General features: G+C 44.7%; 1 protein-coding gene across 1 annotated transcript in view; it reads left to right on the forward strand.

Annotated features, from left to right (window-relative positions):
- reck (reversion-inducing-cysteine-rich protein with kazal motifs) overlaps positions 1-19,801 on the forward strand; it is a 224,212-nt gene that overhangs the window by 60,734 nt on the left and 143,677 nt on the right. Inside the window, exons 3-4 of the mRNA XM_080752182.1 lie at positions 5,608-5,682; positions 18,946-18,982. Coding sequence (XP_080608308.1) covers positions 5,608-5,682; positions 18,946-18,982 — 112 coding nt within the window. The remainder of the gene's footprint in view (positions 1-5,607; positions 5,683-18,945; positions 18,983-19,801) is intronic.

Raw genomic sequence — 19,801 nt, forward strand, 5'->3', positions numbered from 1 at the left:
GTGACAGCTTGTAGATCTACAATTTTTCACGATGGTAAATCTTTTCCCGCAGAATCCCTAATAGGGATGCTGGGGAGTAAGTGGTTCCACCTTCTTAAAGCAGACGGCCTGCACAAATAAATGTTTTGTTGCAAATAGCAGATATATGATTTAAACTTTATGGTTTAAAGTGCTCATGTGGCCTTTATAGTCGCTTCTTTTGGGCTTTTTTTCCTAGACCTGGTTGCTTATTTTCTCCTGGCAGAATTGGCAACGCTGTCCGAGATCCCGGGTCCACCTGATTACAAGCACATTCCCTGCTCCCTGCACCTGGCCTTGTGGTGCTCGTAAATGAAACAACAGCTACACGTTCCATGCACTTGTTCTGTTTGTAGGTGGGCCGCTGCATGTGCTCACACTTCTTGTTCTGTTTGTAGGTGGGCCGTGGTGCTCACACTTCTTAGTGATAGCTGAGTGGTTAGTGTGTCCATAGCTAGGACTCCGGAGGTCCCAGAGGTCGCAGGTACGATTCCCCGCTCCAGCTATCACTGCTCCCCTCCCCCCCGCGCCTTGTGCGAAGCACTGGGGGTCAGCTGGGTTAAGCTGAAAACTGAATTTCCCTTGTGGGATGACATAGGTAAATTCTATTCTATTCTTGTTCTGTTTGTAGGTGGGCCGTGGTGCTCACACTTCTTGTTCTGTTTGTAGGTGGGCCACTGTCAGGCACGTGCGCACATAGACATCAAAGGGGGCTCGAGCCCCTGCCCTTTTACCCGTCTGTAAAAAGTGCCCTCTCCAGACCATGAATGCAGTTTTTACTATGGTGAAAGAAACGCAAATGCACTCTTTCCATGCCATACCTGAAGGCAGCATTCAAGAGAATTGCCTTGTCCAAACTCTCCTGCGCTTGAAGGCAGCATCTTATGTTGAAAGAATTGCCCTCTCTGTGTAAAAATCCATGCCGTTACGCCACAACTCCAGTATTGACTTTAGTTCAGTTCATCAAGCACCGAAAATAGCCGACCCCCAAGCTCACGCGCAACGTGTTGTGAGCTTGGAGGTCTGCTATTTTCGATATTTTCACCAAAAGCCCCTTTTAGAAATTTCAGCCCGTGCCTCTCTAACATTCTCTGCACTTCTCTGGCCGCAGTGCTCACACTTCTTGGCACTTTAATGGGCCGTTTCTGGGACGAATTATGTTTCTTGTTTGAGCCTGCATTCAAACATGATCTCTCTCTATCGAGTGCAGAACGTTCATGTTAGTTAGTTAGTTAGTTTCATTTATTTGTCCACAATGTGCCTGTGGAGATTTGTCTTTTTGTTCTTTAAGAATCTGTGTGTTTGTGTGAAGCACTCTTACAGTGAATAATAGCCTACTCCGCCAGACCGAAGCGTGGCCAAAACAAAGTTTATGAGTGTGTGCGTGCGTGCGTGCGGGTGTCCATGTGTCCATGTGTCCATCCATCTGTGAACAGCTAATCTCCAGTACCGTTGGCCCAATCGGACCAGGAGGCAGATCTTTGCATAACACATTTTGATATTATTTCTACAGATTTTGTCCAAACATCACACCCATTCCCACCAGATGTTGACGGCATATTTCACTTTTTGTTACTACTACGAATTGTGTCCAATTTGGTACAATATCAGTCACCCCTGCAAAATAAAGCAGACCAGTCGAGTGCTCCAGTATTTTATTTGGGTAGTCTCTTCTGGAGTGCCCAGTATTCTCTCTGTTGAGCACCGACGAGCCCTTCTACCTACTGCTGGCTGAAGAGCGCAGACATCACCTTACCGCCCCTTGGTACAAGATGTGACTGTGTTACTTTTTGGATTGACCTTCAAAGTTTGCTGGAGGGGCCCGTTTATCATGACATGCTACAAGCACCACTCGACGGATCTTCGGGAAACTTTGCACACACACTCCCAGTAGGCCAAAGAAGAATATCCACACAATTCTTTTTTTAAATGTCCTATTATAGCGCCATTTTTGCGCAACACGTTTTGTGACAGATTTTGTCCAAACATCATGCAAATGGGTATTCAATAGCGACTTTAAGCTTTTGACGGCTACGGCAGATGACAACGGTAACCGGAAATGATCATCGCTCGATAGACAAACCTGCCGCCGTCGTCGCCGTCTCTACAACGGCAGAAGCTCCCTTCCCACGTTGTGGCTGGAACGTCTGCTGCGTAGACGTGTCGCCATGGGAACCAAAACGTTCAGTAAAAGGGGTGGGACCCCGTCGCCGATGGCTGTTTGCTTAACGATTTTGACCGCTACGGCGATTGCGTCATAGCAGCCGCAGTCCCGCCTCGCATCGCGGTTGTAGAAACAAGCTGCTTAAACTGCCTATTTTCTCGAGTCATGTGATCAAGACATACGGTATCTGTTACATTTCTCATATCCCATGCCGATCAGCTTTGATTGATTGATTGATTGATTGAAGACTTTATTTGAAGTTTGCATAGGAAAAGGTACAGTTTCATGACGGTACAGTTCACTGGTACAAGGTCTACTAAAAGGAGATCCTAGAAAAGACTACGCTTATTTCCACAGGAAACCATTTAAGTATCTCATATAACATTGAATGACAGACGAATAGAACACAGTACTATGCAGTAGATATGTAAATAAAATAAAATGAAAGAACAAAAAAAAAAAAGAAAACAGTAAGTCTAAACAAACAGTAAGTATACAAAGAAGGGGCAATTTTAAAGGATGCTAGGGATCCACACTCCTTTATGGCCTTCGGTAAGGCTTTCCACATTTTGTTGGTATAGCAGAAGAACGAGTTTGACCCTTTGTTGGTTTTGACTCTGGGTTGAAAGTGATCTGTGGCGCTGCCTCTGGTGTTGTAATTATGGACATCCTTAACTTTATAAAGTATTTTGACAGGTACTTGGGTATCATAGTGGTGTAGTGTATCTTGTACACCAGGCCCATTGCAAGTTGCTGTACTCTGTCATCTACTCTGAACCACCCCACTCTTAACTGGTGAGTAGCGGTGAGGTGAGTCTGATAGGGTAGGTTAAAGGACAACTCCGCCCTAAATCACTTCTAGGCTCATTTTCCTACTTATATTGATCCAAAATTACTGTCCATGGGGTCTATTAGGCACAAATGCTCCGGTTGTCCAGTTTCCCCAGCAGAACCCAGCAGCTTTCATAGCATAGAGTGGAGCCTATAAGCCTATCACTTTTACACTATTTGTTGTGGTCAAAAGTGATTTTATTTTTCATGAATGTGTTACTAGTTGTCATTACAAACACATCCATGCCATCATTGTCCCACAAAAGCCATCACACTCTGCTAAACAGATGTTATAATTTTATGTGTTTTACCAAGTCCCGGAAAAGATGCCCTGTGATTGGCCAGTACAGTCACTTTGATTGGCAGTTGTGCCGAATGCTCACCCCAAAACATTATTTATGAGACTGTGGTGGCTTGTGTGGAGCAAACAAGGCATGGATGTGTTTGTAATGACAACTAATAACACATTCATGAAAAAAGAAATCACTTTTGACCACACCAAATAGTGTAAAAGTGATAGGCTTATATGCTCCACTCTATGCTATGAGAGCTGCTGGGTTCTGCTGGGGAAACTGGACAACAGGAGATTTTCAGCCTAATAGACCCCATGGACAGTCTTTATGGATCAAAATAAGTAGGAAAATTAGCCTAGAAGTGATTTAGGGCGGAGTTGTCCTTTAAGCAGGACCCTAATTAGTTTATTTTGGGCTGTTTGGAGAGCTATGATTGGCTTCCAAAGTTTGTGGGGGTGGCCTGTTTTGCACAAAAGGCCACACATCATGCGGCTCCCGATTGCTGCTGGGAAACTTCGCGAGCGCAAATTATTTGTCACATCTGCCCTGTGCAATTTTTGTTTACAAAGCCTAAAAGGCAAAAACAAATGCGGTTTTGATTCATCATGTTCCAATGTCCAATGCCAAAAACGCAATCAAATCATTAATAGCAATTACAAGTGTTTGTGTGACAATGAATCGTCGAGTTTGTTTCATGATCGTGACAGGCCTAATGCGAGGACAACCGCTGGACATGAAGCCGGTTTATTAGGGTCGGCGCCTCAACTTGAGGACAAAATCATTGTTCCTCCATTCGATTTCACTGAAGTTTTATGGTGAGGGTCAGGGTTTGGGGGGATAAATAATGCAGCGTCACCAAAATGTGTTAAACCAACGTTTGTTTGTGTGTGTGTTTGCGCGTGCGTGTGCGCGCGTGTGCGCTTGTGCGCTTGTGTGTGTGTGTTTTGTAACAGAATGTGTGAAGCTGTAAATCTCGGCCAATTCATTTTCACGACTCCACACTTCAACCACAGGCTGCTGGGAATGCAGCCATTCTCACAGACGCTCGCCTTCGGAGTGTGTGTGTGTGTGTGTGTGTGTGTGTGTGTGTGTGTGTGTGTGTGTGTGTGTGTGTGTGTGTGTGCGTTCGTGCGTGCGTGCGTGCGTGTGTGTGCGTGCGTGTGTGTGTGCAAGTGCGTGTGTTTCAGCCTGAGGGTTGATGAGACATAATTCCCATGCTCTCCACATATTCCTGTGCATAGGGTTAAATGAGAGAATAACCGCTAGGCTAAACAGTTTCCTTCTCTTATCAGGGTTTGAAATTGGCTGGCTGTGCGCACGCACACACACACACACACACACACACACACACACACACACACACACACACACACACACACACACACACACACACACACACACACACACACACACACACAGTTCACACTTGCATATCGTCGCTGTCAGGGAGAGATGTTGCATCTCCATATTTCTTAACTTTTTATGATTTTTTTAATAACTGCCCCTGTTTTCTTTGTCCAACAGTGTAGCGCAAAGAATAGTTTTTGGTAGAAATAATAACTGGAACACAGGTTATTTTTTATCCCGCAGTAACAGTTTAGTGGCTCAGAGCCTATAGGCTAGTGCAGGGGTCTTCGATGTTTTCAGGCTAAGGACCCCTTAGTGGAGAGAGAGATGAAGCAGGGACCTCCACAACCTTTTCATAGATTCCATATAGTTTCATTGTTTGACAGCACAATCATCAGTGTATTTTGGATTCATGTCAATTTGTGTTTTCAGATATTTAACCACTTGAACTGTCAATACTTAATAAACTTGACCTTTCACTCAGTACTTAGGTCTGCTCTTTTTTACCTCTACACCAAACCTCTTTGCCGAAAATAATAGATCTACAAGCTTGTAGATCGGCTATTTTTGGATAAAGTTCTCAGAGTATGGACGCTAGGGTTCAAGTGGTTAATATAAAAACTGAGAAAAAGGTTTCTATCACACAATGATTTGAAGGACCCCCTGTAGTAACTCTGAGGACCCCCTAAAGGTCCCGGACCCCTTGTTGAAGACCCCTGGGCTAGTGGTTAAGATGTTGTCTTTCCATACGGGAGACCTGCGTTCGAATCCCGGGCGTTTCAGACATACAAGGTTTCAACCTATTGTTGGGCATCAAAACATATTTCTTGTAACATAGCACTCAGAGATCTGCTTTTGCCACGTGACAACAAAATCCACGTTTCTTTGTTTTGAGATTCCAATTTCACCGCACTGTAAGTGAATAAAATGCTTTGTTTGTGTCTCCCCTCGCAGCTTTCCACCATAAAGAGTGAGTCTCGTCTCAAACATCTCCTCCAGCGACTGCCCAGCTATTGTCCAGAGTCTATGGTGAGTGTGAGCTGATCCTAAAACCATTTACAAGAACCATTTAGAACCAATTAGCGATTTAATTGCATATTTGTCATTGACAATTACATTTCTGTTTGGCTTTTAGGCTTTGAAGTTGCACATGGCAATCATGACACATAACTTAAATATACAAAGAAATTACTGACATATTTGACAATTTTATACTTAAAAAATATCATTGATAGTGGAAATAGCCGATCTACAAGCTCACAACGCGTCACATCGCGACACGTTGTGAGCTTGTAGATCTGCTATTTCCACTACTTTTTGAAAGTGTTTGTAACTACATTTCTCAACATGGAAACGATTATGACGATTATTATGCAAAATAATTGCGATTACCTCAAATAATTGCGATTAGAAGATTATGTAATAATTGCGACAGCCCTACTGGCGCCCCCTCAAGGACCCCCGGGGGTCCCCGGACCTAAACTTTGAGAACCGACGATCTAACCAGTTCAAACATTTGGCAGTGGCATGCATGCAAATCAGATCACAATAATCCAGTAATGGAAGGAATGTGTGGCCTCAACCAGTTCTTTCTTGGCGACAAAGCAAAAAGCAGGATTTATTTCTCAAATAAAATCTTTTACTAAGTTTTCAGTGGGACGTGTGAATTTTGAATTGTCATAAATTAAAATACATAAATACTTACGGTACATTATGAATCCTGTTCTAGATGATGCTGTGGGAATGGATTATATGCCAAAAACTGTCTTTGTTTTGTGGTTAATTTGAATGGAGAGGAGAGAAATGTCACGCTCATGGATTTTGATCATCGGTTGCTGCTGTGATCAAAGAACCAGAAGGAAGTGATTTATATGGCCGCGGACCCACGTCTGAAAATGCTTTGAGCCAGGGACCCCCGGAATAGAATTCAGATTTGTGTTTAGAGTTTTTTTTTTCTCCAAAAATACAGATGTACAAGCTCGTAGATTTGTTATTTTTTTGGAATAGCCAACGTACAAATCGTCGTTGTCGGGTGAAAACCGTGTATGTCCAAAACCGTTGGTTTTGCATTTATCACTTTAAAAATGATTTAAACCAGTGAAAACAGCCTATCTACAAGCACACAACGCCTCGCACCGTGAGGCGCTGTGTGCTTGTAGATCTGCTGTTTTCACTACTTTTGTGCGACGGCCTTGTGAAGCAGGGCTTTACTTTGCGAAAGAACGTACAAATTTGAAACTTGGAGATACGAGGTTTCCACTCGACAACGACGAAATGGATATAAAGTGCTTAAAATGATTGCGATGCTGTATTTACACATTTTGCTGGGGAGCCCTTGGAAAGTAGGGTGTAAATCAGAGTAAAGCAGGCTTTTGGGCCAGTTAGGGCCTGGGATTGATGAGATCAGAAAGTGGAACAGGAAGTGATGTCACAGTGACAGTATGGATATCCAGGGTTTGATCCAAGAGGGCGATAGCAAGATAGTCTCGCGTAGCCAGACAACTATTCCACAATCTCTGAATGCTATATAGAGTCTGGAATGTCGTGTTAAGCGTATAATAACCAGACGGTTCGTAGAGCAATGCGGGTTACTTTATTATAGACCAGTGTGGCTCCAATATAGCGTGACTTGTTATGCCCGTGAGCTAGGCTCTAGTGTGTATACATCCGGTCGGATACATCCGGTTAGCTATATCACAATAAAGGTATACTGTACACAATACAGCTAACACCACATCTCCCTTTCTAGAGAACTGAACACACAGTGAAGTTTAAACTGTATCACTTGAACTCTTAATATGTCAACAATTATCATGCAAAATTCACCCAGCAATATACTCAAAATAGAACAATGCACTCTTAAGCCTTTTCAAGAAAAACAACAAATATAAGCAACTTCAGGCAATATCTTTGAGGCATACTGTAGATATGAAGATCAGAAATCAGAACAATAAACAATAAGCATGCACATTACTGTTTTACATCTTTTTCTTTCTTTTGCACTTTTTTTTCACATTAATTTCACATTTCTTTCTCCCCACCCCCAGTTCACAAGTCCAGTCTGTGAGGTTTCACAACCACTCTGCCATACCTAGTTGTGGTAGGGCCGTGCGTGACTCTACGGACTGGTGTGTGAGCCCGGGGAGTCTCTGTTGGTGACCCCGGTGTCTCAGGGCGTCCTGGAGAACCCTGTGTAGGCCCACCTGGTTGTGGAGGTGTGCTGGGCGTTGGAGTGTGAGGCGAGCGTGGAACAGTCTCTGGGAAGGGGACAAGATGGTGTCTGTTCCTCCTGATGGTTCCTGAAGGGACGTCCACGATGTAGGAACGTGGAGCTGTGTGGGAGGAAACCACTGTGCCATGAGACTTTGTATCTGTAATCCACACTGGCTGACCTGGTGCGAGCTGACTCAGATCTCTCACACGGTGCCTTTGGTTGAAATTTGCAGTGTCCTTTTCTCTCCTCTCCCTTTCTTTAGCTGCAACGACAGTGCTGTCTGGAAGCTCAGGTGAGAGCAGAGAGGGATGCTGGGGCACTGGTGTGCGCAGTCTCCTGCCCATAAGGAGTTGAGCAGGACTGTAGCCATTATCGAGTGGTGTAGCTCTATAGGCCAACAGAGCCAGGTACGGATCCTTAGCTTTTTTCAGCAGTTTCTTCACGTTCTGGACGTGACGTTCCGCCTCTCCGTTACTCTGAGGGAACCTAGGGCTACTAGTGACTTGGGTGAACCCATAGGCTGCTGCAAAGTCCTTGAACTGTTGACAGGAGTACTGTGGGCCATTGTCACAAAAAAAATAATCCGGCACCCCATGCCTAGAGAATATTGATTTGAGATGCACAATAACATCCTGTGATCGTGTGGGAGTTAATTTGGCAATCTCTACATACCTAGAGTAGTAGTCCACTACTAGTAGGTAGTTCTCTTGGTTAAGTGTGAATAAATCAGAACCTACTTTTTGCCAGGGTCTCTCTGGGAGCTCGCTGGGCATCAGTGGCTCCACAGGATTGGCACGTTCTTTGATGCATGTTTTGCAGTTTCTCACCAGCTCGTTTAGTTGGCTGCTCAAGCCCGGCCACCATACAGTCTCTCTGGCCCGCTCCCGGCACCTGGTCATCCCCTGATGTCCCTCGTGTAGAGCGTCGAGGACTGAGTTGCGCATCGCTGGTATAACGGGCATAACAAGTCTGGAGCCCTTGAGCAGTAGTCCTTCATGTACTGTAAGGAGGTCTTGGTCAGGCCAGTAAGCTTTCACTGGACCTGTGAGCTTGCTGCGGTCAGGCCATACATTCTGACAGTATGACATGACCTCTGAGCAAACGCTGTCTTCCTGCAGTCGTTCTCTCAGCTGTGTCATGTATGTTGAGCTGGCGGGCATGCTGTTGACAATCTCATCCACATAGATGTTTGTGTCTTCCATTAAGTCCTTGTCTGTCTGTTTTGCACTTGAAACTTGACTGACAGGCGAACGTGAGAGCGTGTCGGCTGTGAACAGAGCCTTGCCAGGTGTGTGGGAAATAGTGTAACTGTACCTCATGAGTCTGAGTCGAAACCGCTGGATTCTGGGAGGAAGCTCAGTTAGTGCCTGGTGACCTAGCAGGCTGACAAGTGGCTTGTGGTCAGTCTCCATGGCAAAATGTCTCCCAATAAGGAAATCTCTAAAGCGCTCGCATCCCCATGTTAATCCAAGCGCCTCCTTCTCCACCTGGGCGTACCTCTGTTCTGTGTCTGTCAAGGAGCGTGATGCGTACGCGACTGGTTTCCACTCGTCTCCCTCCTTCTGCAGGAGGACAGCACCTAGTCCGTATGAAGAAGCATCCGCTGACAGTTTCAGCTCTTTGTTGGGGTCGTAAAGTGTCAACACTGGAGGTGATGTGAGATCATTTTTCAGCTGTTCGAATGCTTTCTGTTGTGCACAGCCCCAGACCCACTGATATTTCTTCGAGAGAAGGTCTCTCAGCGGCTTGTCCTTTTCAGCTAGACCTGGAATGTATTTTCCCAGCTGGTTTAGCATTCCCAGGAAGCTGCGAACTTCTCCTGTGTTGGACGGCTCTTTCATTGACATGACCGCCTTCACTTTGTCTGGGTCTGGCTGCACACCATCAGCTGACAGTATGTGACCCAGGAACTTTACTTCACTCTTGCTGAGCTCACACTTCTCCATGTTTAGTGTGACTCCGGCTTCCTGAAGCTTGCGGAGGACAGAGTGTAGTCTGGCGTCGTGCTCCTGTTGATCTCTCCCCCAGATGAGGATATCATCCATGTGACATACAACTCCTTGCAGTCCGTCGATAATCATTGACATGCGTCGCTGAAAATGTTCTGGGGCTGACGCTATGCCGAAGGGCAGTCTGTTAAAGTAAAATCGCCCAAAGGGAGTTATGAACGTAGTGTACCGTGCTGACTCAGGGGATAATGGGATCTGCCAAAATCCTCTGTTGGCATCCAGCTTGCTGAATATCCTAGCTCCTGCCAGAGATCCAATTGTCTGCTCAACTGAAGGCAGTATGTATTTTTCTCTGCAGACTGCTTCGTTGAGGCGGGTCAGATCAACGCAGATGCGTACTGAGCCAGTCTTTGTTGGCACCGGAACCATGCCCGAACACCATTCGGTTGGCTCCTCCACTCTGGAGATGACTTCATCGTCCTCCATTTTCTTGAGCTCTGCTTTCACTTTGCCAAGTAGCGGGATGGGGACCCGTCTTGGTGTGGGCAGGGAATAGGGAATGGCGTCTGGACTAAGTTTAATAGTGTATGGCTGCTGCATCATTCCTAAACCCTGACATAACTTTGGGTAGGACTCCTCCATTTCAGACTTGTCTATGCTGTCTGCTCTGTAGACTAGTTTAAGCTTTACACTTGCTGGTCTGCTTAACAAGGCTACATTTAAGTCATTGACAACATAAACATCTTCCTATATGACCTGCTCTCCTTTGCATAGTGACTCTCTGTACCTGCCTAGAACAGATAGAGGCATGCGGCCTGGACCAAATAGTGGCCTGTCAGGCTTGGCTAACTGTGTATTGCTCTCAGCAATGGCATAATAGGTCTGAGCTGGCATCACTGAGACATCAGCTCCTGTGTCGATCTTAAATCTGACCTTATGGTTTCTTATAGTTAAATCAGCAAACCATGGGTCTAAGCCTGCATCTACTGAGCCTAGGAACAAGGGAGTGTTATCATTACTTTCTGTCTCTACCACATGCACTGTTTTAGTAGATTTGCATACTTTACTGTAATGGCCTCTCTTTCCACAGGAATGACATGTCACCTCTCTGGCTGGGCATTGTGCTTTAGCATGGCCAGGGGACTTTCCACATCTGTAGCATGTTGACTGGCGATCAGTTGATGTCTGTGGCTTTGTTGATGGGTACTTTGGTTGATGAGGGGACTTGGGTGTAAACGGCTTTGGTCTTCTGCCCTTTGTTACAGCATCAATGTCCACTCTGGGCCCTCCTCTGAGGTCTGTTTGCTGCCTTTTAATCACTTCGGACTGTCTGGCCATGTTGACTGCTTTTTCTAGAGTCAATTCTGCATCCAACTGCATCCTCTCAGATAGCTTGGTGTCTCGCAGACCCACTACAATGCGGTCTCTTATTAACTCGTCGTGGAGTGCACCGTATTTGCAGTTTTCTGATAGGGCATATAATGCAGTAATGAAAACATCCACAGCTTCATTAGGTTGCTGCACTCTCTGATTGAATCTAGCCCTCTCATATATCACGTTCTTTCTGGGCACAAAGTACGCTTCAAATGAGGCTTTTACCGCAGTGTACTGCTGTCTCTGTTGGTCGGATAAATCTTGACCACGCAGGATGTCGTCTGCTTCATCCCCCATACAGTAGATCAGTGTGTTCACCTGGTTAGCATCTGTGCTCAGATGGAGGTTGCTGGCCAGTCTGAATCTCTCAAACCTGCGAATCCACCGCTCCCAGTCCTGGGGTTTAGCAAAATCGAATGCTTCAGGTGGTTGGATGGAAAACGTAGCGCTCGGAGGAACGTTAGCATTAGCCGCTAGCTGTGGAGGTTGTTGGGCCGGTGCTACAGCAACGCCGTCGCCGCCTTCGTTGTCAGACATCTCGCCGCTCGCAGATGTTAACTTTTTGAAACTCTCCTTTCAGCTCAAAACTTGCTCTTCACCGCTGCCCACGTTCTGACACCATGTCGTGTTAAGCGTATAATAACCAGACGGTTCGTAGAGCAATGCGGGTTACTTTATTATAGACCAGTGTGGCTCCAATATAGCGTGACTTGTTATGCCCGTGAGCTAGGCTCTAGTGTGTATACATCCGGTCGGATACATCCGGTTAGCTATATCACAATAAAGGTATACTGTACACAATACAGCTAACACCACATGGAACAGCAGCTCCCTAACGGCGAGTATCGGGAACGGACGTTACCGTTCAATAAAATATATTTTAAAATGTCATTTCTGCTAAGCAGCAAGCTAAACATGCTTATATGATTTTTATTTATATAATGATAAATATGTGTGATGTGAGACTGAAACGGAAGTGACGTGGGGGCTTCACTTCCGCTTCATCTCGCACTCATCGTTTCTTCCCCGGTTTGCCAGACTGTATGCCGGGAGCATTTGACCAAATCGCGGAGGCAACAGTCTGGCCACGCGAGACTAATAGCAAGAGGGTGCATTAGACCCATACTTCCCGTTTCTGTGTGACGTAGGTAGATACCTTTTTAGGAGGCGGAAGCATGTTTGGAGTCTATTCATTTACAATGGGAGAGCTAACGTGAACACAGAGCAAACTAATAGTTCAGAAGCTATAGTCACTGAACTAAATATTGGACCAGATCATCACAAGCCACATAATATTAACAAAATTGTCATACTAAAGTGGCTTTTTTCAGCGACACAACAACTGAGAAAATCAACTTTATTATTGCTCTTTAGCTGTCCCAGCAACACAATCTCGCGGGATCTATAGCACTAGTAAACAGGACGTGCGCGAGATTTGCCGTCAGAGCCGGCGCCCACTTAGGAGTCTATTTGTAGGCTTTGTGTACCATGTCGCACTCTAGTGGATCCAATGAGGATGAGCTATCTTCATTAATTAAATATATTTGGTTTGATCTTTGATTATGAGGTGATGTCACATGACATCAGTTCCTGTACTGACTGAAAGACGGACAAGCTCACTTCCTGTACTGACGGACAAGCTCCGACATTTCTCATGGTATACTGCGACCTTTGGTCGCAATAATGATCAATCAACCCATTGTGTATTCTAGCTTGGATCAATGGAACTAACGTACAGTAGTATACTTTTAAGTAGCTTTTTTGTGGGGGTAATAATAGTAAATTGCAGGTGCTCTTTTATGGTGGCTTTGAACAAGTAAACGGGGAGTTGCACTTTAATTTTTGATGGCTGGTGGTACAGAATTCCACATTTTGTGGCACAACAGTAGAATCAATTCATCCCCATGTTTGTGCCGGATCTATATGATCAGTGGAGCTTTCTTTTATTTCTTGATTTATTATGTTTTATTTTAGAGTAGCCAATTATTTGTTGGTTTTCTTACCTTAATAAACATTGTCATAAATACGTTATGGTTCCTCTCGCTAGTTTAAAGCCTCGTTTCAATCACCATGATTTGCGTTTTGTGAAAATATGGTCCAATTTATGTTATATTTGATGTTACAGCAGGGTATGCTGTAGGAGGGGCTTGTGATCGTAGGCTTGATGATTCTTCTTCGTGTGCTTTATTTTCGGCAAGCTCAAGACAATGTCCCATGTATACCTGCGGTTGCACGTGACCGTTGGCAGCCAATAGCATTCCTCTGTTACCATTAAAACAGTGATGGCGGCACCCATACAACGGTAAAAAAAAAGCTTCATTTGCTCAGCATAGAAACCAATGGCTTTCCACCGTCCATATTTTTCGACAGTCTATGGAGGAGCCCCTGCCGGGAGGATAGAGCTTTCGCCCTACTCCTCCCGCCCAACACTCCCTGCTGACAGGTGACGCCCCCAGCCTGTAGGAGTATGCACAGTAACCAATATCACCCTCCCCGCCTGGCTTCCTTCCCCCGAACAAGACCCAGTTGTGTTGTTTTTAACCCTTTTCATGTCAAGGTCCATTATTTATTCGGCATTTGAGCCACGGACCACTATTTGATGAGATTTAACCTCTCGCACCTAAGACTTAGAATATATTTTGTCCACAATTCCATGCTGTATTGATGTGGTACCACAGGAGAGATAACAGGTAAATGTTGATCAAAATAACAATTCTTTAATTAAGTAATGCAGACGTTCAACAGTAATTTAACTCTTACGGGTCGGGTCCATTTGGTTTAATTTTACGCTCTCAAGAGCTAAAGATCTATAAGGGATCCATTTGGTTACCAACTCTCCATCATTTAGCTGGGGACCACCTGGAACCCCCTCAAGGACCACTGGTGGTCGCCGGACCGCTGGTTGAGGACCACTGGCTTTGGCGCCCGACAAAGTCGGATGCGCCATGGTAGATTCGAACCCACAACCTCCGTGGTGGTGGGCAGGGACTTTAGCACTGCGCCACCCGAGCGCCCGCGGGCGCTACCCGCGCACTCATGCCGCTGCCACGTGGCAGCACACATCCACTGACACGGATGAATGAAGGAAATCAAACCACATTTTAAGTGTCATGATGTGCTGTACATGTAACTGTACTTGACTCTATTTTTGGTGGAGGAAGTTCACCACCATGGCATACTGTATATAGCACCTAGTCTGACCACATGCATACGCACACACATACTCACACGCACGCACGCATGCACACACACACACACACACACACACACACACACACACACACACACACACACACACACACACACGCTCACACACCCTCTGCCTGTCTAATTAGAATGCTGGGAGGCTGTGTTGTTAGTCATTTGGTTGTCTCTAAGCAGCCATTACAGCCGACACACACATTAATTAGGCTGAGATTTAAACACAAGGGCTCACACACACACACACACACACACACACACACACACACACACACACACACACACACACACACACACACACACACACACACACAGACACGTGGCCCTGTAGTTTATAAGGAAACGGATCTCACAACACACACCCAACACACTTGTAAGGGACAGCATATGCGCGCACACACACACGTGTATATGAATTCACACATACGTAGTACGTCACATGTGAATTCATATACACACACACACCTGCATACGTGCACAATAGTGGTATCATCATACACAGTATGATCGAACACACGCACGCACGCACGCACGCACGCACGCACGCACGCACACGCGCACGCGCACACACACACACACACACACACACACACACACACACACACACACACACACACACACACACACACACACACACTATATATATACATCACTTGTGAGGACATTACATAGACTTCCATTCATTTTTATGCAAGTCCTGTGGCCTTACCCTAACCTCTATCCCTAAACCTAACCCCTAACCCTAACCTTAACCCTAACCCTAACCCTAACCCTAAACCTAAGCCTAACCCTAACCCTAAACCTAACCTTAACCGTTGTGGGGACCTACTATTTTGTCTGTCCCCACACTGTCAGAGGTCCCTGCAGGTGACTGTGTGAACATGCGTTTAGTCCCCCCATAAGTATAGCTAGACAAACTCACACACACACACACACACACACACACACACACACACACACACACACACACACACACACACACACACACACACACACACACACACACAGGGAGAAGGTGAGCCAGCACTTGTAGCTCCACTAAAACATCATGTGCTCCGTCACGCAGTACGTCTCCCCCTCCTCCCCTTGCAGCGCAAATCATGTTTATGCCTCATGTAAAGATACACTCCTCGCCCGCTGACTGGAACCTTTCTTCGGAGGCCAAGGGACACGGGGGAGAGTTTACAGTGACGTACGCACGTATCGAGTTTGCGTGAGTTGATGGTCCTGTGAAGGCGGGTTCGTTTCATCTGGCATTTCTGTTTCATTATGTAACGCTGTGTCATGTAGTTTCCACTCTCACTCTCTGTCTTTGCATTTCTCTCTCTCCAGTGGTGGAAAAAGTACTAACATTTCTTACTTAGAGGAGCTATAGTCAACTTTTTCTTGAAAAACGGATGCTAAAGTCGTCCGACAATGGCCAAAATGATTATTTTACATGTATAAGTACTCATTATGCAGAATGTCCTGTTTTACAAGTTTTTAAATGTAAAAAAAATCTTTTGAAAATAGCATCGTGACTCGTTGTGAGCTAGATCATCTGTTTTATGTATTATTGTGAGCTTGTTAGATCATCTATTTTCAAATGGCCTAAAAGTATATAGGGCTGAAATGGTTAATGCATATTTTGTAATAATAATCTAAATTTGTTTTGATTCATTGATTGAAAACTTTATTAGGAGTTTGCATAGGAAAGGTACAGTTTCATGACGGTACAGTTCACTGGTAAAAGGTCTACTAAAAGGAGATCCTAGAAAAGACTAAGCTTATTTTCACAGGAAACCATTTAAGTATCTCATATAACATTGAATGACAGTAAGTAACTAGTAACTAAAGTTTAAAGTACTAAAAGAGTAAAAGTGCAATATTTGGTTCTGAAATGTAGAAGTAGCAGTTTGAAAATTGGGAATACTCAATTAAAGTAAAAAATCTAATCCAAAAGGGTATAGATAGGACTTGATTAAATGTACTTAGTTACTTTACACCAGTGGTTCTCAACCTGTGGGTTGGGACCCACAGGGGGGTCCCCACATTATGTTGGGGGGTCCCCAGATGATTAGCTTAATGTGCAACATTGTTTTATCTCTCAACAGTAAACAAACCAACATAAGGTTTAAGTATATAGAGGGTATATGCACATGAGAATTTAAGGACTTTTTAATACCTCTAAAATGACATATTAATCATTGCCCAAATGGTCAAATGCGAGGCGTTGTGAGCATGTAGATCTGCTATTTTCACAATAGAACCGTGTTTTACAAAATGTAATGCCTCAACTCTTAGTGCTCGTCAGGGTGGGGGGTCCCCAGTTAAAATATGATTACTTTGGGGGTCACGGCCTGAAAAGGTTGAGAACCACTGCTTTACACCACTGCTTTCTTTGCATCTCTCTCTGTCTCCGTCTCTCTATGTGTCTCGTCTCTCTCTCTCCCCCCATCTCTCTCTTTCTCTCTGTCTCAGGGGCGTCAATTGGGTATGGCAGGGGTATGCAGCTGCCATACCCTGGGTCCAGGGGGAGAAAATAAAAGTTTCTTTTAAATATAAATCCATAAATGTCTCTTTGTATATCTGTTCTGGTTATTATGTTGTTAAATTACAGTAAAATAACTACAAATGCAAAATTGTACAAAATGGTCACTTTAACAAGGTATTATAATTATATTCTCCACACTTGTATTTTCCCCATCTTGACAAAATGGTATATTCCCAGGTTCCGCAGGTCAGCTGCACAGGTCAATGCATTATTGTTAATTGTGGCACGTTTACTAACATGCCAAGTTTAGCTGCACTTGAACAATCGTTCCAGGCTGCCATATCCAGCCCAAGAAACCGTAGAAACGGGGGGAAAAATAGAATGTACATCTTAAAATAAATGTATCATGCCTGTTGCTAAGGTATGGCAACATGACTGGTGTCTTGCACGCGCGCGAATGCTTTTTCTGAACTGACGCCACTGCTCTGTCGCCCTCCTTGTCCCTATGCCACCTCTTTTCGTCCTTCTGTTTGCTTCTTCCTGGACGTGCACTGCGTGCGTCACTCACACATTGCCCCCTCTCCTCATGTGTGTGTGTGTGAGCAGAGAGTGTGTTTGACAACATTGATCCAACAGGACTGCATGAGGAGTGTGGGAAGGTGCTGGGAAGGCGCGCCGGTGTCATGTTTGTCCTGTTTCTTCTCATCATCGTGCTTTTATTTTCTCTCTCTGAACGCACACACGCACACACACAAATGTTCTGTGGGGAGATCTCACTGGCTTGTGAGAGCGCCCTGAAGCGCCACACACGCGCACGCACGCGCACACACCAGTGGCGTCAGTTCAGAAAAAGCTAAGGTATGGCAACATGACTGGTGTCTCAAGACACCAGTCATGTTGCCATACCTTAGCAACAGGCATGATACATTTATTTTAAGAAGTACATTTTATGTTTTCCCCTGTTTCTACGGTTTCTTGGGCTGGAATAATGGGCTGGAATAATGAATTGCACCTGTGCAGCTGACCTGCGGAACCTGGGATATATATATTTTTTCAAGATGGGGAGAATACAACCACCTTGTTAAAATGACCATTTTGTAAAATGTTGCATTTGTAGTTATTTTACTGTAGTTTAACAACATAATAACCAGCACAGATAGACAAAGAGATGTTCATGGATTTATATTTAAAAGTAACTTTTATTTTCCCCTCTGGACCCAGGGTATGGCAGCTGCATACCCCTGCCATACCCAATTGACGCCCCTGGCACACACACACACACACACACACACACACACACACACACACACACACACACACACACACACACACACACACACACACACACACACCTCCTGTTTCTATCTCATGTTCGGTTCATCTGTTAGTGCCGAAGGAGTCCGCACTGAATGTCACCCACCGCCCCCGATTTTTCATTATTTCTTTTCATCCACTTTGACTTCATGTTTTCAATGACAGATCGTTTTAATTAGCGCAAAGAAACATGATGAGACCAAGGCACTCTTTTGGGGGAAAAAAAATAATGGTTTGGCTAATTCATGATGGCAAGAATTAAAGCAGCGGCAAGCCGGCAACACTGCCTTCATCAGTAGGAAAGGTCAAGGGAAATGTAAGCGTTTTCACTTTATTTCCACAAGATTGCCTTTGGTCTAGGGATGGGACGATGAGCAATATTAACGTTTATCGTGATAAAAAACACTCAATAATCATATCGTGGAGATTTAATTTATCGTGATATCGTCCTCTGTCATGCACTGGGATCAATTCACCATGTATTTGCCAAGCTGCATATCCGGTACCACTTAAAAACCCTCTATAATTGGTGAAAGGTACTTATACGTACTTGATAGTACAGTCTATTTTTTCACTCTCTATCAAATGTCTTTGCCAAAGAATAGCCGATCTACAATCGGGATTGGGATTGGGATTGGGATTGGGATTAAACAATTTGAGAACCACTGTTCTACACAACTATTCTATACAACTAGAACAATCAGATGGGGTTGTATTGGATTGAAGATGTAACGTGGGCTCTGTTTTGTGTTCTCCTGTCTTCACAGAATGAGCTGTGGACGTGCATCAACTCTACCTTGCCCGGTAAGTCCACAAACACCACTATGCAGGGGCGTCACAAGGGGGGGGGGGGAGGAGGAAGAGTTACTAGGGCCCATACTGTAGGTGGAGGGGCCTTAATTATGTTATACTTCAGCTATTGAAAAATAGCAGATACACAAGCTCACAGTGCCGCACTGCGAGCTTGTAGATCTGCTATTTTTGAAAAATGTGTGCAAATCTTTGAATAGATTAATTTTTTTAGCGAACATTTGTAACTGTATTTTGAGATTTTTTGGGGGGCTTTTTTAATTTTTTTTATATCTGCTATTTTTCAATAGTTAAAGCACAAAATAAACAGGAGTTCAAAGGCTTTACTTTAATGGCGGAGCTGGATGTAAACAAACGATGGCTACAAGCTCTAGGCATTAAATGCCACAGGCACGTAGTGAAAAATGCACTTTCGAGCAAGATAAATAACCAGATATATTGCTTCTTTTGAGAAAACAACTGCTGGACCATCACTTTGATGACCAAAAAGATACTTAAAGCTATACTGTGTAAGTTGCTAAACTAGTGGTCAGTAGCGGTATTGCTTTTTTCGGACGTTTTTCGCCCGGAGTCGTCGCGGACCACCGCCGCGGACCACCGGAGCGGCGCCGCAAACCACCGCGACGATACTAATCCGTGGAGGGGTAGAACCATGGTAGAACGTAATTTTCTGGCCAGGATTTGGGGATTAAGAGGTTAAGAATCCTTCACCATGGTAAACACTGTAGCTGAGGGAAGCTACTTCCTGATGATACTGTAGATACGCCTGTGATTGGCCGGTAGTGTACCATATGTTTATGATCCGCGATATGA

This window comes from Nannobrachium achirus (assembly GCF_963921795.1).
Source record: "Nannobrachium achirus genome assembly, chromosome: 21".
In the NCBI taxonomy this organism is placed as follows: domain Eukaryota; kingdom Metazoa; phylum Chordata; class Actinopteri; order Myctophiformes; family Myctophidae; genus Nannobrachium; species Nannobrachium achirus.